General features: G+C 38.9%; 1 protein-coding gene across 9 annotated transcripts in view; it reads right to left on the bottom strand.

The window, feature by feature from the left end:
- Positions 1-19,050, bottom strand: part of DOCK10 (dedicator of cytokinesis 10) — a 301,945-nt gene that overhangs the window by 62,464 nt on the left and 220,431 nt on the right. For all 9 annotated transcript variants that reach the window (XR_002825555.1, XM_023740106.1, XM_023740109.1 and 6 more), the window contains 9 exons: positions 18,188-18,311; positions 17,874-17,995; positions 17,189-17,275; positions 16,693-16,785; positions 16,038-16,156; positions 13,541-13,610; positions 9,459-9,572; positions 6,696-6,767; positions 2,728-2,874 (listed from right to left, as the gene is read on the bottom strand). Coding sequence is in view for 8 of the 9 variants with exons in the window: in XM_023740106.1 (XP_023595874.1) it covers positions 2,728-2,874; positions 6,696-6,767; positions 9,459-9,572; positions 13,541-13,610; positions 16,038-16,156; positions 16,693-16,785; positions 17,189-17,275; positions 17,874-17,995; positions 18,188-18,311 (948 nt within the window). In the remaining variant the exon portion in view is untranslated. The remainder of the gene's footprint in view (positions 1-2,727; positions 2,875-6,695; positions 6,768-9,458; positions 9,573-13,540; positions 13,611-16,037; positions 16,157-16,692; positions 16,786-17,188; positions 17,276-17,873; positions 17,996-18,187; positions 18,312-19,050) is intronic.

Raw genomic sequence — 19,050 nt, 5'->3', positions numbered from 1 at the left:
ACCCAGGTTGGCTATAAAAAGAATAATCACAAAAGCTACATATGTAGTCACGGGTTCTCTCGAACGCTATCTACTTCAAGGAGAGAAGACTTAGAGAAATGTCCAAGGATTTTGGCATAATTGCTGTGAAAATATTACTTTCCCGTGACATGATAAAAGGAAAGATACATTCTAAACTAAGGTCCTTGGGTTATGCAAATGGCTTTTGCTCGACTACCAACATAAAGGTTGGTGGTTCAAATCCACCCAGCGGCTCTGCAGAAGAAAGGTATGGCGATCTGTTTCCATAAAGGTTGTTGTTGTTAGGTGCTATCAAGTTGGTTCTGACTCATAGTGACCCTATGTACAACAGGAAGAAACATTGCCCAGTCCTGTGCCATCCTCACAATCGTTGTTATGCTTGAGCCCATTGTTGCCGTCAAGAAAATCCTATGGAGCAGATCTACTCTGTAACACAAGGGGTTGCCATGAGTCAAAATCAACTTGACAGCAATGCGTACACTCTAAACGAGGACATTTTTATATGCCCAAACCCTGGTGCCCAGAGATTCTGTTCTCTTGATTCATAGAAGGCAATCATGGTACAACTATGGTGTTACAATCATATTTCAGCTGTAAAATACCAATGATAACTAATTCATAGTATTTGATTATTAATGCAGAAATAAATAACCAAAAGAGTTAAAAGAACTTTGAAGCCCTAACTGGGCAAAAAAACTATGATCAGATTTCTGGGAATATAAGAGATTTATAGTGAGCAGCTGAAAGCTCACAGTTCCCATATTCATTAGAATTGCATCACAAGATGGCATGCAACCTTACATTTTCAAAAATCACTTTCTCTTCCTTTTTCCTTTTCCTTCTAGTTTAAATGATTCATCTAATAAACTTCCCAAAAACTTAAAAAGTCTGTGATTCAAGTAAGTACGAATAAAATAATAAATTTAAAAAAATGTGATTATGATGTACTTTATATTAGAGCATATATTAAACTAATGTTTCCATTTATAAACTTTTCATATAAGTACTGCTTTCAATTTGTGGAGCCCTGGCAGTGCAATGGTTAAGAATTCGGCTGCTAACCAGAAAGGTCGGCAGTTTGAATCCACCAGCCGCTTCCTGGAAACCCTATGGGGCAGTTCTACCTTGTCCTATAGGGTCACTATGAGTCCGGATCAACTGGACAGCAATGTTTTTGCTTTTTTTTTTTTTGAATTTGCAGTCCCCATGACCTACATATCTGATGGATCATATTGTTTTATCCCCTATTGTTAATTTGTGTTCTTTCTCTGCATATTTTACAATTCACTGGTACCACAATTTCCTTTTTCATCTTGGACATTTCTCCTTTGCCCTCACTTTAGACATTAATTTATGTACAACCACTACCATCACCTCCATGGAAAAGATTCATTTATTTTAACAAGTACTGAGCATTAAAGCCAAATGGGGCAGATATGGGGTCTTTTCCCTTTTTTTGAGACTTGCTTATGCATCATTTTTTGAAATTTAGAGAAAAGTATGGCAGGTGTTCCTTTAAACACATTTTGCTTACAAATTGGACAGTACATAGTTTTTTCCAAAATTCCTGTTCGGTCAAGCATTACAAATAAACTACCATAACACCATAAACACTGTTCCCGTATAGGGCCTGAAATATGGTAGAAGACAACAGTATTTTTTTTTTTTTTTTTACTCTTATACCCTCTTTTCCCTTCTGCCTAACCATTCCCTCCACTTCCTGGAAGCAAGGGAGAAGCAAAAATAAGAGGTAAAACAATGGAGAAAAAACTTAAATTCAAGCTGCGAAAGAATATAGCATATAATCTGAAACTGTTTTAATACATTAAAAAAGAAATTTGGCTGGATTGAAGCCCACCAATGATGACTCAGGCTAATTTTCCACCTCCCTCCATAGCCTATTAACTTTATACTATTAGAATTTATTTATAAATTCTCACACCCACCCAGTATGTTCTATTGTCTCCCACAAAGAAACAAGTTTAAGTTTATAGGAGTCCAGAGTTGGACAAAAGGAAGAGAAGAAAAACACTATCTTTTTAGTTCAGTACATTATCTGTTAAATAAGACCATACTTCTAAATGTTAGCTGTTTTCTAAACATTGCAATTTTTCTTCAAAATGAATGCCTGCAATCCAAAGAAATATAACTAATTTCCATATACATACAGTTTAGGAAGCAGTTGCGTAATATTTTAATTGATAATTTTCCTTTCATGTGATCAGTGCATTATTTTCTCATTGTGTAAACAGGAGAGGGAGGTAATATACCAAACATGCTAAATTTCCAAAGGTTTTTCCCAAAGTGGCACTTGGGCGCCATTGGTTAGTGTTATAGCCAATCTGACATCACTTCAAGGAGAGAAACAACTAGACAGTAGTACTGCTACAGCACAGCATCTCCTTTAGGCGTAACATTACATAGATCGAATTTCATTTATTTTTCTTTAAAAATATTTTAAGCACGATGGCTTGACAGCACTGACATAGCCCCGTTTCTTTAACCTTGGTCTTTCTTCCATGAGACTCTCAATTGGGAAAAAAAAAGTATTTCAAGCATGAAAGATGGACAGATGAAAGTCCTCATCTAATAGTCCTGGTTTTGACTCTTGATCATAAATACAGATGTGGACTTACTAACATTTGGAATATCCTGCATCCACTACATTAGGGGTGTGAGGAGACTTGTCACCTCACATAACCGTACCTTAAGAAATCTGGCAACGCTATGGTTTGCCCTTCTTGTTTCTTCAACTGCATCTTTGTATTTCCAAATCACATGGTCACATAGAACCATTACGAGGGTGTCCAATTCGTGGTGGTAAGAATCAGGAAATCTCTGAGCTCGGGAAAGCTAAGGAAAGAATGGATTATTTCTTTATAATATGCCATTTGAAATATTAACCCTGCGGGCGGTGGGGGGACTAGAAGACTTATTTCATATAATATATAGTCAAGTAGAAATGGAGTCCTTTTGAAAATCTGAAAGCTATAATACAAGTCCTTTTAATTTCTAGGTCATAATCTCTGTCATCTTCATTCAATGTTCCATTCTATTGTGGCCAATACATTTTTCACTAAAAATTAAATTACATATTAATTGCAAACTATTCAAACAATATAGACGTGTACAAATTAGAATGCGAGCATTTTCTATGATTTTGCACAACTTAATTCCCCTCCCCATTGTCTCAGGAAGTAACTACTACTAATGGTTTGATGAGTATTATTCTAGATTTTTTAAGACATATATTAATTCTCTGTTTAATTTAAACATCAAGTATTTTGATGTTTTTGCTTAGAATCCCCAATAAACGGCTATAATGAATCAATGGATGAGTAACTGAATGAGTGAAGGTGTTGGTTTGAAATGTCCTCCAGTAAGGGCTGAGTTCCAGCTTGTCCTAATTCCACGGTCCCAGCATATGCTACAGTTAGCAGGTGCCAGTGGGATATGACATTCAAGGTACTTTTGACATAAGATTCAGAATGGCTTGGCTGTGAAATTACATAACCCTCATTGGCTCTATCCCGAAAAAACTCTAACAATGCAAATCAGTTGCCCTCACATCAACTCCGACTAATGGCGACCCCATGTGTGTCAGAATATGACTGATTTCTCAGTAGTTCGCCAGGCCTTTCTTTCAAGGTGCCTTGGGGTAAACTCAAACCTGCAACCTTTCAGTTAGCAGCTGGGCATGTTAACTGTTGGCACCATCCAGGAGACGCCATCAGTACCTAAAGACCACTCTCAGGTCCAAGAATCTATCCCTCCTGTGTGGACAGCTGCACATGAGGAGGAAGTTGCAGGCAGCTGAGTTTTCTATTATAGTCTCCACATCTGGAATTTACACAGCCCCTTTGCAAGAGACAGGTATGATTCATTCCTCCTTACAAGCTGCCTTTCAAAACTAGGTCCAGACACATTCTCACTACAGACAGAAATACAGAATGTAGAGTTAGGCTGGGCTACCTACTTTTAAAATTGTGAGCATCCAGCCATCCATGCTGAAAAAATAGAAACTATGAAGGCTGAGGTTGCAAGAGTTGTATAAAACAAGTAGTAATTGAAGAGTCATTTGATGATGCCAGGTTCTACTTATTTATTTATTTGTAAGCTGGTTTACCAAGATATCACTGTATAGGAGTTTTGAGGATCTCCTGGTCACACTTGGCACATATTGAAAGTATATTGTTGAAATCAAGTCAAATTAACAACAAACAAACTTGACCAACTTAATAATATACCTTATTCTACGTTCTGTTGTACATAGGGTTGCTATGAGTCAGAACCAACTTGTCGGCACCTAATAACACCACCACCAACCACCTCAGAATATTGCTCCAGTCCATACTCTAGGTGACAGAGAGGCTGCGAGATTTGAGTAGAGCCTGGAGCAGGAAAGGGCTCTGAAGCAGATCCAGTGTGCAGTGCAAAACTCCTGCCACTTGGGCTCTATAATCAGGGGGATCCACTGGGGTAGGAGGTATTAGTGATGGAAAAAGATGTCATGAAGAATTTGTGGCAAGCCCTAGTGGGAGAACTACAATGCCAACCCCTGGGGTTCTAGATCTAGACCATGCTATCTGCAGTGAAAAATTATACATCATTTCCTAAATAGCTCCTGGCAGGTTACTAGGCTTTGGGAGAGACAGAATGCTTGATGATGGGACATCATGTGACCATGCATCCAGAACTTTCCATCATGAGCTGTGTTCTGTCAGACCTACTGAGTCATAAAATCGAACGTGCTTGGTAGCACACTGTTTTTTTTGTTGGCTATCGTCAAGTTGGTTTTTTACTCATAGCGGCCCCATGTGACAGAGCAAACTGCCCCATAGGATTTTCTTGGCTCTAATCTTTATGGGAGAAGATCACCAGGTCTTTCCCCCATGGAGCCACTAGGTGGGTTCGAACTGCCAACCTTTCATTTAGCAGCTGAGCACTTAACTGTTGTTCCACCAGAGCTTTTTGTTGTTGTTGAGTGACACTGAGTTGATTCTGACTTACAGCCACCTTACAGGACAGAGGAGAATTGCCCCATAGGGTTTCCTAGGCTGTAATCTTTGTGGGTGCAGATCACTAGGCCTTTTCTCCTGTGGAGCTGCTGGTGGGTTCAAACCGCCAACCTGTTGGTTCAGAGCCAAGTATTTAACCACTGCGCCACCAGGGCTCCTCATTGCACCACGAGGGCAGGGGCAGGTATCCCAGACCCTCACATAATCCACCACAGTTGCTCAAGTAACCCTTTTAGGTTGTACCTATGGCCACACTGGGAGATGGGTGACCTGTGTAATCTGTTGAAGAAGAAGATAAAAGTCTGTCTTTTGTTTACAGATGGATTGGCTTGGTATAGAGAAGCAGTTTGAGAATGGGTGGCAACTGCATTATAGCTATACTCAGAGGTGGCTTTTCGAGCAGTACCTAGTCATTCACTTTGTATGGAAAAAGAAGTGGTCCAAGGTGAGAACAATATATGGACTACGCGCCAGTGGCCAATAGCTTGATTTGAAGGATCTGTGGATTGGAAAGAAAAGAACTAGGAAACAGGAGTCAGGGAAGGCTAGGGTCGATCCCATATAAGACAGAGTAGAACTGCCCCATAAGGATTCCAAAGAGCACCTGGTGGATTCAAACTGCCAACCTTTTGGTTAGCAGCCATAGAACTTAACTAGTACACCACCAGGGTTTCCAAGGCTAGGGTAGAGGCATGTATATGGACATATGGGATTGGGAACAAAATGTGAAGAGATGAGAGTTGAGAGTAAGGGGAATCATGAGTGGATAATAGTGGAGGGAGGAAAATGATGAGTACTACATAGTGTCCTAGTAGCACATTGGTTAAGAGCTTGGCTGCTAACCAAAAGGTCAGCAGTTCATATCCACCAGCTGCTCCTTGGAAACCCTATGGAGTAGTTCTACTCTGTCCTATAAGGTCACAATGAGTTGGAATCGACTTGATGGCAATGGGTTTTTGGACATAGAGTCCCGGGACCAACTGCAGTGACTGGGGATGCATTTTATCCAATTCACCTCCCTCTTCTAAGTTTCCTTGCAAGAAGAGACGCCCTTGGGAACTGTGGAAGAGGCACAGATTCCCAAAATTGTGCAATATGTAGTTGCAATAGGTGGAAACCATGAGTGTGCATAGCTTAGATGTTCCTGCAAGACAGAATCTTCTGGAAGAAGTGTCATTAGCTGCTGTGCCTTTGAGATCCACTCAAGCATTCATGGCAAGGCCACACTCCCCAGGCTGCTCCCATCAATGGCGGAGCACATGGGGTATTAGATCCAGGCTATTTCTGCCCCACAGAGGAGTTATCTAATGCATATCCTTTGCTCTCAGCTGCCCATCAGCCCAATTAAAACTTTCCTCACTGTGAGGATCTTTCTAGCCAGTCTTCCTTCCTTCCTCCCTCCTTTCAAGGTGTCAGACCTTTCTATGTCTTCTTCCTGTTCTTTTTACCCTTCCCAGTCATTTCCCCCAATAAATCTTTTGCATTTCTAATTTGGTCCCGGCATCAACTTCTGAAGGACCTGTACTAACACGTTCCCCTAGTTAAAAAGCAAGTAACGAAAACTGCTAAGGTTTACAAAGCAAATCAAAATGGACTTAGTGACAGTACATTCATTAGCATAATTGTTGGAAAATACTACATTACTTACGATCTTACCTCAATTTTATTTGTGTCAATCAAGTACTGCGCCATTGATTTTAGGATAATTGCAAAGAAGAACCAGGAATGCTGGGAGGAACAAAAAAAAAAAAAAGACAATCAAAAACTTATTATGCTATAATGATAATTCTGTTCTTTGCCATTTGTAATATTACATGGCCATCTTAAAATATGTTCTTTGAAACTAATGCATCAGAGCAACCATATATTCTCCAGTACATCAGGATGATCTTTATTCAAGTTCCAACGGTAAATATAAATGTGAGATAGTTCACTTCCTCAACTGTCTTAAAAATGTTTAAAATAAACAAGGTACTAGTTTACTCAACATGGCTGACTAACATTAAGGCCTGTTACGGTTTAAACTGTGCCCCCCAAAAATACATGTTGTAAATCCTCACCTTGAGTAGGTGTCTTTTGGGATATAAAAGAGATTAAACAAGCAAGCTAAGAAACAGAGATGGGGAAAGAGAGATGCCCAGACACATGAACATTGCCCAAGAGCAGGAGCTCAGAAGAGACTAGGACCTTCCTCCAGAGCCTGTAGAAAAAGAAAGCCTTCCCCTAGAACTGGAACCCTGGATTCAGACTTCTAGCCTCCTAAACTGTGAGAAAACAACTTCCTGTCTGTTAACGCCATCCACTTGTGGAACTGCAGTCACAGCAGCACTAGATAACTAAGACCAGGCTGCTGGAAGCAACAGTCTCATGAAATCCTTACTCACTGGGAGTATTTTTTATTTCACTTAGTTAAACAAAACTAAAAAAACCATTTTGTATTGAAATGTGTCATAGAAGACCCACTTTTAACATTTGCAGGTCCCAGGTGAGAATATAAATGGAAGGCCCCATGTCTAAATATTTAAAAGTTGAAAGTCAAACCAACAAAGTATTAAATAAAATATGTTCTATTCTCCAACCCTGACAAATATAACTTCGTAACAGCTTGGAATTCTGTACCAGAATGTGGGGTCATGGGAGAGCAGAGCCCTGGTCACCCACTCTCTTCTCCCCTAGACTCTGTCCTACCCCTCAGGAGCTCAGAGCACATGCCTGCACCCAGCCTATACATCCAAGTGCTGTGCACAAACCAGCCCTCTGCAAAGAGCCTCCCTCTTGGGTCTGGAGTTGCACTCAGGTATCAAGACCTGCCCTCTGGAGGATGAGACTAGGAAAGAGGTCTAAGCAGGCCCTGGAGTGAGCCTTGAGATCTTTGGGCAGGGGCTCCTAGGGACCCGTACAGGGTATGTGGTCTAGAAAGGAAGGTGGGTAGATTTTCCTGGTTACTCTCACATGTCCTTCCTCTGCTCAAAACCCTTCAATGGCTCCCAATTTCACTCTGAGTGGAAACCAAGCCCTTACAGAGGCCCACAAGGCCTTATACCACCTACCAAAGCTCCTGGTGCTTGTCTGACTTCATCTTAACCCCTCTCCTGTCTGTTCACTTGGCTTCAAACACAATGACTGCCTGTCCATCCTCCATACACTCCAGGCTGCTGCTGCCTTACAACTTCATACAGGTCTTTCCGTCTACCTTTAATGCTCTACCTTAAACATCCACATGACCAGCTCCCTCACCTCCTTCACATATTTTGCTCCAGTATTACCTTCTCCACACGATCTATCCTGACTGCCCTAATTAAGAGCACAAATCTTACCCTTCACCTTAGCACTCCCAATTCCCCCTACCACTGTTTCTTTTCCCATACTACATCCCACTTTCTAACATACAGTATAATTTACTTTTTTTAATTATGTCCGTAGTTTAGTGTCGTAACCCCTAACAGAATGCAAGCTCCCCAAAGGCAGGATCTCATCTTGTTTGCAATGCATCCCAAGTGCCTAGGATAGTGCCTGTCGCTTAGGACACATCAGAGCCTATTTGTTGACTGAACTGAATGGATAGATGCACAAGGCTATTTTAAACCAACACATTTGCTTCGCCTAGGATAATCTGATTTTAGGGAACTCATGTTGATGTTTATTGATTCTGGCTTCCCTTTCCAGCTACTTACTAAATCGTTTGTCTTTCAAGTCATGAGAAAATTAAATTTAGCTTGGGACTCAATTTACCATTCGACGATAATGTAAAGTTATCTTTTTATAAGCTTCTCACTATTTCTTCTTTATGTTCCTATAAATGCACGTATTTCAACGTTTCGGGGACAAAGAGTAGATATTGCTCTGCTTTCCCTTTGCTGTCAGTACATTCATTAATACAGCATCATTATTCTCTTTGATATTTTCCCTCCTAACTGTGCCTAAAAAACCTACCAGCCAACTTTATTTATGCTACATTTAGTGTTTTTGTTTTTTTTTTTTAATTTTTTTTTGGTCCATTCTCAATGGTCATTCATTCTACTTTTAGGTCAAAGGATTTAACTTGGGGCCATTCTACTTGTTTAGGGGAACTGTTCTCTTGTAACCGACCCCTTTTGCTTGATATTTTTATATGCTCTAGTTTCAATATGAAACTTATGCCAGAAACTACATGAGAAATGATCAATGAAAATCAATTAATCCTTTTACCTTCCAGGGGTGAGACTGACCCATTCCTAGAACTAACAAATAAATGACCGCCTTGAAATTCTTTTGACATAATAGCCACAACAATGAACTCAAATATACCAACAATCATGAAGATGGTGCAGGACGAGGCACCATTTCCTTGTGTTATAAATAAGGTCGTCAAGAGTCAGAGCCGACTCAACATTAACTAATAACAATAACAACAATTTTTTTTTTTTTTTTTTTTTTTACCTTCAGGACATGCTTTACTGTTGTTGAGTCATTTGATTTCAAAAGGCCAGTCACATTTTTAGCCAGTTCCTCATGTATAGTTCTCTCCTTGTATGTCCTGGTCTTGAACACGAACTGAAGGAAATCCAAAAAGTGAGTAAAGTTAAATACTTTTTAAGAAAAGCTTCAAAAAATGGTACACTAATAACTCATATCTGAAAATTATCTGCTCATGCCAGCTTTTGTCAGGAAATAAAAGAAGGCCCAATGATAAGAGTAGGACACACCTGTTCCTATTTAGCACTTTGTAGGACCTTGCTCACCTAAGCTCTCCTTGAAACTCTTCTCACAGACATCGAGAGGCAGAGTCAGAGAGCAATTTAGCAGGTTCAAGGAAACATGGAGAGCTTTGACCCACCTACTTATAGGACACATTTCCCCTTCTCCTTCCTTCCACTGGTAACAGGTGGCATGGTAGCAATTCTTCATCCTGAAAGGGGTAGAGCACCCACTCAAATAGCCCAGTGGGGAAAGCGGGTGCCTTCCAGAGGCCAGCAGGGAGCTCCCCCGCAAGCCCAGTGTCTACCATCTCATGCTTAGACACATCTCTCAAGGGTTTCATAAACATTCGCTGTCAGTAAGATAACAAATGCTGCTCACTGTTGTGGTCTCAAAAGATTGGTTTTGGCATACATCACTGAGTGCATGTGATGGTTTGATTTTCAGTATTTCTCCTTATCTTTAAGGATATCAAGATCAATTCATGCACATATATGCATTTCAAATATAACATGATTATTCTGAATTATATTATTTTACTTATGAGCTGGTTTGTTTCAAGGAAGGGAATTTTTCCATCATATTCACAATTCAGACTTCATAGTAATCAAGAGTGAAGTCAGGCAAGAAACTGGCTCAAAGTAGAGGGACATTTCATTTGGATCTAGAACCAGTTCTTAGTGCATTGGCATCTGAGTCATCCTATGGGGCCAAACTTCTCCAAGCTCATCCCAGAGAAGGACAAAGTGAATAGATACAGGAAACTAGATAAAATCAAAGAGTAATATGATTTTCCCCCAATTATAACCCATGAGAACAAACTCATCATCAGCTATCTAATCTTATGCACAGCTACTTAGCCCCAGGAGCATTTTAACAAGCTCTAAAATATTTTTATTTTTAAATTTTAGCTAGCACATGTCAGGGCCACAAACCACGGTAAACCATGGCATAATTATATTGACTTTAGACACACTTTGTTGAAAAAGACATGGTGTATGTGTGCATTTCGGATATTGTACATGGGGTGAGTTAGCAGCATTTAGCATCACTGAACTTGAAATGGTGTTTAGTTTACTTCTGAATAAATATCATTTACATTGAATATCACATTGTTCAAGGACATCAACGCACATATTGGTTCCAGTTCACCCATTTTCATTATACTCCTAGGTGAGTGGGTGAGTGAAGGATTCATATCTATTTTTATGTTGAAAAAAATTTTCCACCTTGGCTAAAAAAATCAGACTTCTTGGTCAAGGTTAGGCTGTCCAACATGTACTGCAACAGGAGTCTAATCACAGAATCCTAGACCAATCAAAGGATCCATTGGGTCCATCCTATCTCATGTCACAGATGAGAATACTGAGGTCCAGAGAGGGTGATGGCTCAAGTTAACTATTTAACCTTGACCTAGAATCTTGTCTCTCACTTTCTAGTGGTGCTCTTTCCAGAGTAAAATTCTAGTTCACTATATTTATTAGGCTGAAATTGTTTCAGATATATTAAAATATGTTTTAAAACATTCTTAGGAATTGTTATAAACCTGAAATTCCGCAAGATAAAGTTTTTTATTTGAACCGCTTTAAAGCCAACCAAATAAACAATCCCCTATATTTAAAAAAAAAAAAATGAAATGGCCTTGTCAGGATATTTTAGAGCTCCTGGTTAAAAACAAAGGCTCTACCAGGATGCATTTCCAATATGCCTCTCCTAGAATATCATAGCTAAAGAATCTGAGAGCTGATCTGATGTGCTACAAGGATCTGGCCTTGGCTCTCACAAAAATATTTGCAATGCCAAATGATTCTTAATATAATTTTCAATGATTCCATTGGAGTAAATAATGCATTTGTTGAAATGGAGGTGCCAGTGTTTAAGATGGATTGAGGAGGTTTTTTCCTTCTCAGTCACCTTTCGAGACCAAATCGGAAAAGCAGTGCATACACTGAGAGGGTGAAAGTTTTCCAGATGATTCTGTGGAATGGCAAATTCATCAATATCCTAAAAACGTAAGCTATGACCCTATCTTAACCAGACAGCAAAAAGGCATTTGTAGGTGGAACTGGCTTACTGAAACTGATATGTAGATCATATTGGGTAAAATTATACCATAGCTAAATTACTGTTAAGTAACAGATTGCTTTTGGCATGCTGGGCTATTTTAAAGAAGGGCACACACTCATACTTAAGGATTTGGGAAGGCATTCACAATTTCTGGCAGGTAGAAAAAATAGATAGAAATAAATCTGTAGTGAAAAAAAATACATGTTCTCAGACCATGTCACAGGGAGGTTCATTCCAGAATGCAATTAGCACTGGAGTTTATCATAGGTTTCTAGGACAAAAGACTCAAATTTTTCTCTAATCACCTTTCTAGACATCTGGAACATGTAAGACCTTCCTTTACTTTAAAAAAAAAAAAAAAAAAAGTCTGTCTCTAAAAGATTTAGTTTATGCATAGAACATAACAATTTAGGTTCCCTAAGTATTAGAGAGTCCTTGAGTGGGGCAAATGGTTAATGTAGTCAGCTGCTAACCGGAACGTTAGACGTTTGAGTCCACTCAGAAGTACTTTGGAAGAAAATCCTGCTGATCTACTCCTGAAAAACCAGCCACCTAAAACCATATGGAGCACATTTCTACTCTGACACACATGGGGTCGCCAGGAGTCAGAATTGACTTGAAGGCTACTGGGTTTTGGTTTAGGTATTAGAAAGTAATTTAAGGCACTCTTACTTATCTCAGGAGCCCTAGTGGTGCAGTGGTTAAGAGCTCAGCTGCTAACCAAAATGTCAGCAGTTTAAACCCACCAGCCGCTCCTCGGAAACCCTATGGGGCAGTTCTACTGTGTCTATAGGGTCGCTTTAAGTTAGAATCAAGGTGATGGCAGTGGGTTTGGTTTGGGTTATTTATTTCACGTTTGCTCTTTTCTTTGCATTCAAGAAGATGACCTTTTGGTAGATACTATAAATGGGCAAACATCATCACAAGTTCATTGGCACTAATTCAGAGGCCAACTGGCAATGAGAATAGAAACGTGTCTGAGTGAACACTGGAAGAAGCAGTGCGCACTGATGGGATGGATGGGCAAGTGGTTCATGCCAGAAGGTAAAGGACTTAACATACCAGAAGCAGGTACAACTATACAGTAACTGGGAAAATGAAAGAATGCCTGAGAAAACAATAAAGAGAGCTAAGAAAACATTACAGAAGAAACATAGAGCATTCAACAAACCAACGGGAAAAATCTTCCTTAAATTCACACAGGAATTTCATTTGCTTGTAATGCTGACTTTAAAAGGAAAACACTTTGGTTTTCTCCTCTCTCCTTATCTCTCCTCACTCCCCCCATGCAGTAATTTACATATTTACACATTATTTAAACATTTAACCAATATATCTTGCTAATTAAAGTGAAGAGATGGAATTCTAATCTAAGCACCTAAGGGGAATGTTAAGGGCCCTGGGTGGTACAAGCAGTTTGTGCTCAACTACTAACCTAAAGGTTGGCAGTTTGAACCCATCCAGCAGCACCATGGAAGAAAGGTCTGGCAATCTGCTTCCATAAAGATCACAGCCAAAAAGACCCTATGGAGCAGTTCCACTCTGTCTCATGGGGTAGCCATGAGTCAGAATCAACTTGAAAGTGTTTTTTTTTTTTGTTTGTTTGTTTGTTTGTTTTAAGGGGAATAATGTTTAGTATTACAGCAGTGGGCACTGTCCAGCTAAAAAAAGAAACTTTTCACTTATTGAAGACAGGAGATGAGACATGCCACACAGCGCATGAGAATATGGTCAAAGTCCAAGTGCCTATTTCATACCTTTATGTATGACTGGACAGAGTGGTCTAGCTGCTCTTCGTGGCACTTTGCCACAATGTCAGTCAGAACCCTGGAAAAGCAAAATTGTTTAATGGCTTTTTCAGAGAAGGCAGAAAAATACCACTTTACTTTGTCATTAGAGTGCTTGGTAAACACGGTACTTAATAATTACTGAATGAATGACTGAATAAATGAATCAATCAATCAATTTCAAATCCTCACCTCCATACAGGGCATTTAATATCTATAATACCTATCAGCCATTTTAAACCTTGAAACTTCTAAGCACTAAGATATAAGTAATGTCTTATGGCTGCAATAAGATATTTGAAACTATTTGCCTGAGTTCAATGTGCTAACTACCGTCTGTTGGTTTGCTGACATTGTCTTTTAGAAAAGGGATCGATTTCAGTACCTGATTAAAGACTTAAGATTCTTAACCTATAATTAATTATCGTATTCCATTTTAAAGGGGCTTGCCTTCCAACCTATGACTACTACCGTATTTTTATACAAATAACGCATGCCTTCTACGTTTGTTTGCCAACCTCATCCTCCACTTCCCCTGCCATGTATTTTCGTAAGTGCACTATGCTATTTTTTTTCTCCCTCTTTTTTTTAATTATTGTACTTTAGATGAAGGTTTACAGAACAAACTAGTTTCTCATTAAACAACCAGTACACATATTGTTTTGTGACATTGGTTACCAACCCCACAACATGTCAACACTCTCCCCTTCTTGACCTTGGGCTCCCCATTACCAGCTTTCCTGAGTATGCTATGCTATTTTTTTATAGCAACATGTTAAAAAAAAATGGCATAGTGGCGCTTATGAAAATATCTCAGGAGGTGGGGAAAGGGAGGGCATGATTGGCAAACAAACTTAGAAGGTGTGCATTATTTACATAAAAATACAGTATGCGTGCTATTGGAAAAAGCAATAAGGAAGGTTAAGATGCAGTCTCCCTTCCCTTTTCATTGGGTTAGAATTTCTAGTGTTAGTGGTGATACAGGTTGATGGTTTTTTTTCCCACATCATTGACACAACCAGTTGCTCCACGACTGTAGTGCTTAGGAATATCTCAGAATTTCAACAGATCTATCAGCCAAAATATTTGGAAGTCTTGCCAATGCAGACACATACTCATGCTGAAAAGAGTATCAGTTGAAGGTACAGTTGGAGGCTTTTAATCTGGGTCCAGAACTGGCTGGTAATAGGGCCTTTAGAACTTTTTTAATTTTCCAGAGCTTCAGAAGCTTTATTTTAAAAACTAGCCTAAAAATCTGATTCCAAAAGAGGGAAATAATATGTTTGTGGGTTAGCAAAAGCACTGGGAAACATTCCAATGCCAAGAGCAATGCTTTTTTATTTTCCCAGAATGCTATGACTAATTTTTTTTTTAAATGTGGAATGCATGATTCAATAATTCAGATCACTAACTCTTTAAAGAGGAAACTGTTTTCCAACTTCACCAGCCAGATTAGTAATTTTGAAAGAATGTAGTACATATAACCAAATTTAAAGTGAAAACAGTTCAATAAAAATTGAATATTAAAAAAAAGAGATAAGGTTTAGGCAGAATGTAAAATAGTACAGCTCCTTGGAAAAATAGTTTGTCAGTTTCTTAAAAAAAAAGTATATATATAACTACCATGTCATCAAGGAATTGCTCTCCTGGGCCTTTATTTGAGAGAAATGAAAATTTATGGTCATACAAAACCCTGGATACAGATATATATAGCTATTTTATTCATAATAGCCAAAAGCTACAGGTCCTTCAACTGGTGAATGGTTAAACAAAATGTGATACAGCCATACCATGCAATAGTGCTCAGCAATAAAAAGGTAAGAACTATTGATACACACAACAACCTGGATGAATCTCTAGAGAATTATGCTTAGTGAAAAAAGTCAATCCCAATAGATTATATTATTACATTATTCCCTTTTTTAACATTTTTGAAAAGATAAAATGATAGACATGGAGAACAGATGGGTGGTTGCCAGGGGTTAGAGAGGGAGTGGGTAGGAGCGGGGGTGGAGGCAAGAGGAAAGTGGTGAGGTTATAAAATGGCAACAGGAAGGATCCTCACGGCAGTGAAAATGTTCTGTATCTTGACTGCATCAATGTTAATACCCTGGCTGTGATATTGTAGCATAGTTTTGAAAGACAGCAGTATTAGAGTGAAGTAGGTAAAGGGTACCTGGGATCTCTCTGTATTATTTCTTACAACTGCACGTGAATCTACAATTATCTCAAAATAAAAAGTTGAATTAAAAAACACAAACCAAAAAGGAAACAAAAAAGAGGTCTAGAACTTTAATGATAATAATAGATGTTTAAAAGGTAAGGATTCAAGAGTGATGAAATACTTAAATACAAGACATGCATTCAAAGGAAACATACGGATACACCATTAGACTGCTGTTCAGTTATAATCAAGGTTTTGTATAACCAGAGATTATACAACTCCTTAATGTCATATTATGGATACCTGGTCACAGGTGTACTGATTTCATCTTCCTCATTCTGTACCAGGACCTTGAAGAGCTGATTCAAGATTATAGGCAGAAAACTCATGATTGCATGAATCTTTTCCACGTTCAATAAGTTCTGTAGTAAATTCACAGGGGGGAAAATAAAAGGACAGCGATTAAATTTAAAAATTTAAAGTCTGTTCTACTGGTGTTTTTCAGAACTTGAATATGAATACTGTAAAAAAAAAAAAAAAAAAGAAGTTGCCATTGAGTTGATTCCAGCTCATGGCAACCCCATGTGTGTCAGAGTAGAACTGTGCTCCACAGTGTTTTCAATGGTTGATTTTTCAGAAATAGATCGCCAGGCTTTTCCTCCAAGGCACTTCTGGGTGGACTTGAACCGCCAACCTTTTGGTTATCAGATGAATGTGTTAACCATTTGCACCACCCAGGGACTCCATGAGTACAGTAACTGGACTTTACCTGGCTTTATTCTCCATAGCATTTAGCAATAGGGTCGCTATGAGTTGGAATCGACTTGATGACAACAGGTGCCTCCCCATTTAATTGACTAATTTAAAATAAATTTATTTCATTTTATTTTGGTTAAAACCGATCTTTGCTTGTTTTTGTAACAGAAACTATTTGGGAACTACTAATATGTCATATTACCTTACAAGAGAGGATGAAATTCGAGGTAGGTGACTGAGACGTATCTTTCTCTCTTTCTTGGCACTGTTTAAAAAACTCGTTCACGTGCGGATCCTAAAACAGCCCAAAAAAAAAGTATTTATTTCTGATGATACACGAACTTTATTAAAAATAATCATCCTGATGGGATGTGTGCATCTCTGTAGGAGAGACGCCTCAATGTGGAAGTGCCTTATCAAAGAGTTAGGGTGATAAAGCTTTCCTTTTCACTAGATGTTCTGGCATATTGAAGGCTTAACTTCAACCACCAAGCTCACTTTCTCTCCTATTCAATTCCCCTAGGTTTTATTCTCCTTCTCAGACACATGACAATGACATTCAATCACCTGCTTTTCTAACATCCCATTTAAATGATTAGTTTCATCATTTAAATATAGGAGACACCTTATGATCCTCTGTGCTAGAAAAGATGCTGATGTTCAGATGCTGAATTTATGGGGGAAAAAATCTTACTTACCTGAGAATTCACTGTTGATACAACAAATGTTGATACTTTGAAAAGGGGTTTGCCACCGTCAACCCATTTAATGTCACTCGTATTGTGCTGCAAAAGAGTTTGTTACTGTCACTACAGCAATTAGAAATAAGGAAAATAAATAGGTTATTTAGTTTTATGTTAATTTTCTGTCCCGATCCATTCATTTTACATTACCATGGAAGTGGAAAATAAAAGGTGCAAATACACTGGGCTGTAATGGTAAAGGAGACCAATGTGATATCAGAGTGACATTTTTAATAGATCATTTCTCATGGACATAAGCTAAAGAAAAGATTTGGAATATTATAGGTACACTTGATTCATAACTACACTGGACAAACAGACTATGATTGCTGTGTTAATTTAAATAGCAGGAAGAAATTAACCTAGTGTCATATGCTGTTGCTGGCAGGTGCCGTGGAGTCGATTTTGACTCATAGCCACCTCCTGTCACAGAGTAGAACTGCCCCATAGGATTTCCTAGACTGTAATCTTTATGGGAGCAGATCCCAGGTTTTTTTTTTCCCACAGAGCTACCGGGTAGGTTTGAACTGCCAACCTTCCAGTTAGCAGTTGAGCGCTTAACCGTTGCCTCACCAGTGCTCCCTTTCATGTCATTTAGCTGATGTATTTTCTTTCTCTTAAATTATACATTACTCAATACCTTTCCGCTTGCAGAATCTTGAAAGCTTAAATAATTAGGAGGCAGACTTGTTGCTACTGGGATATTATACTCTTGAGAAGCTATCTGATCATGCCTCTTCAGAGGAAGCCAAGCATATCCAACTGCAAAGGGATAAGAAAGAGAAAACTTCTGATTACCAGCCTCCACGGTAAGGAACAAAAATACAGTTATTTATCATTTATGAATACTAAAGTTCACAAAAACTTTTAATAAACCAGTGCATTTAAAATACTCTCCCACTCAAGTCAAATCAATGAAGCGTAGCGCTAACTCGGATTGCTTCCTGCCAGTACCTGATGTCTCCGGAGCCTCCTTCTTTTTGGAGTTAGCTTTTGCATTTATGTCACAGGTGACATGATAAAAAGAAAACAAAACATGGTGCTTCTCATGGAGTTGTGTTGGTAGCTCAATTTTCACCTGCAATGAAAGAGATAATAACTGAACCCAGATGAAAATCATTTGCCCAGGGTAAGGGCAGGATGTAGCACGGGCACCTTTGCCTTTTCAAAAAGATTGAAAGGAAATCTAGTGATTGGTGTTTTCTGATGACTTATCCAGAGTAAATAAATCCAATTCTCGCCATTCTCACGTCTAAGGAACATTCAAATGTTCCACAAAGTTGTTTCCTTCATGTTCCTTTAATTTTATTTTAAATGATTAATGTGTAAAAAGGTGTGGTTGACAGAATAATGCTCTCTCTCCCCCAAAAAAAGATGTCCACATACTAATCCCCAGACCTGTGACTTTGTTATCTTCCACAGTAAAAGAGAGTTTGCAGATGTGATTAACTTAAGGATCTTGAGACAGGGAGATTATCCTGGGTTACCCGGCTGGGCAAAGTGTAATCACAGAGACCTTGTAAGAAAAGCAGAAAAGTCAGAGCCAGAAGGGATGTGAGAAGGATGGAAACCAAGGTCAGAGTAACACAACCCTGGGAGAGGGCCATGAGCCAAGCAATGTGGGTGCCTCTAGAAGCTGGGAACAAGGCAACAGATTCTCCCCTAAAGCCTCCAGAAATCACTCAAATCTTCTGACCCCTTAATTTTAGCCCGGTGAGACTCACTTTGTACTTCTGACCTCCAGAACTGTAAGATAATAAATATGCATTGTTTTAAATCACTAAGTTGTGGTAATTTATTAGGGCACCCATAGGAAA

Source organism: Trichechus manatus, unplaced genomic scaffold, assembly GCF_000243295.1.
Source record: "Trichechus manatus latirostris isolate Lorelei unplaced genomic scaffold, TriManLat1.0 scaffold00147, whole genome shotgun sequence".
Classification (NCBI taxonomy): Eukaryota; Metazoa; Chordata; class Mammalia; order Sirenia; family Trichechidae; genus Trichechus; species Trichechus manatus.
The sequence above is the reverse complement of the archived record's forward strand: the minus strand, read 5'-3'. Positions and strand labels throughout refer to the sequence as shown.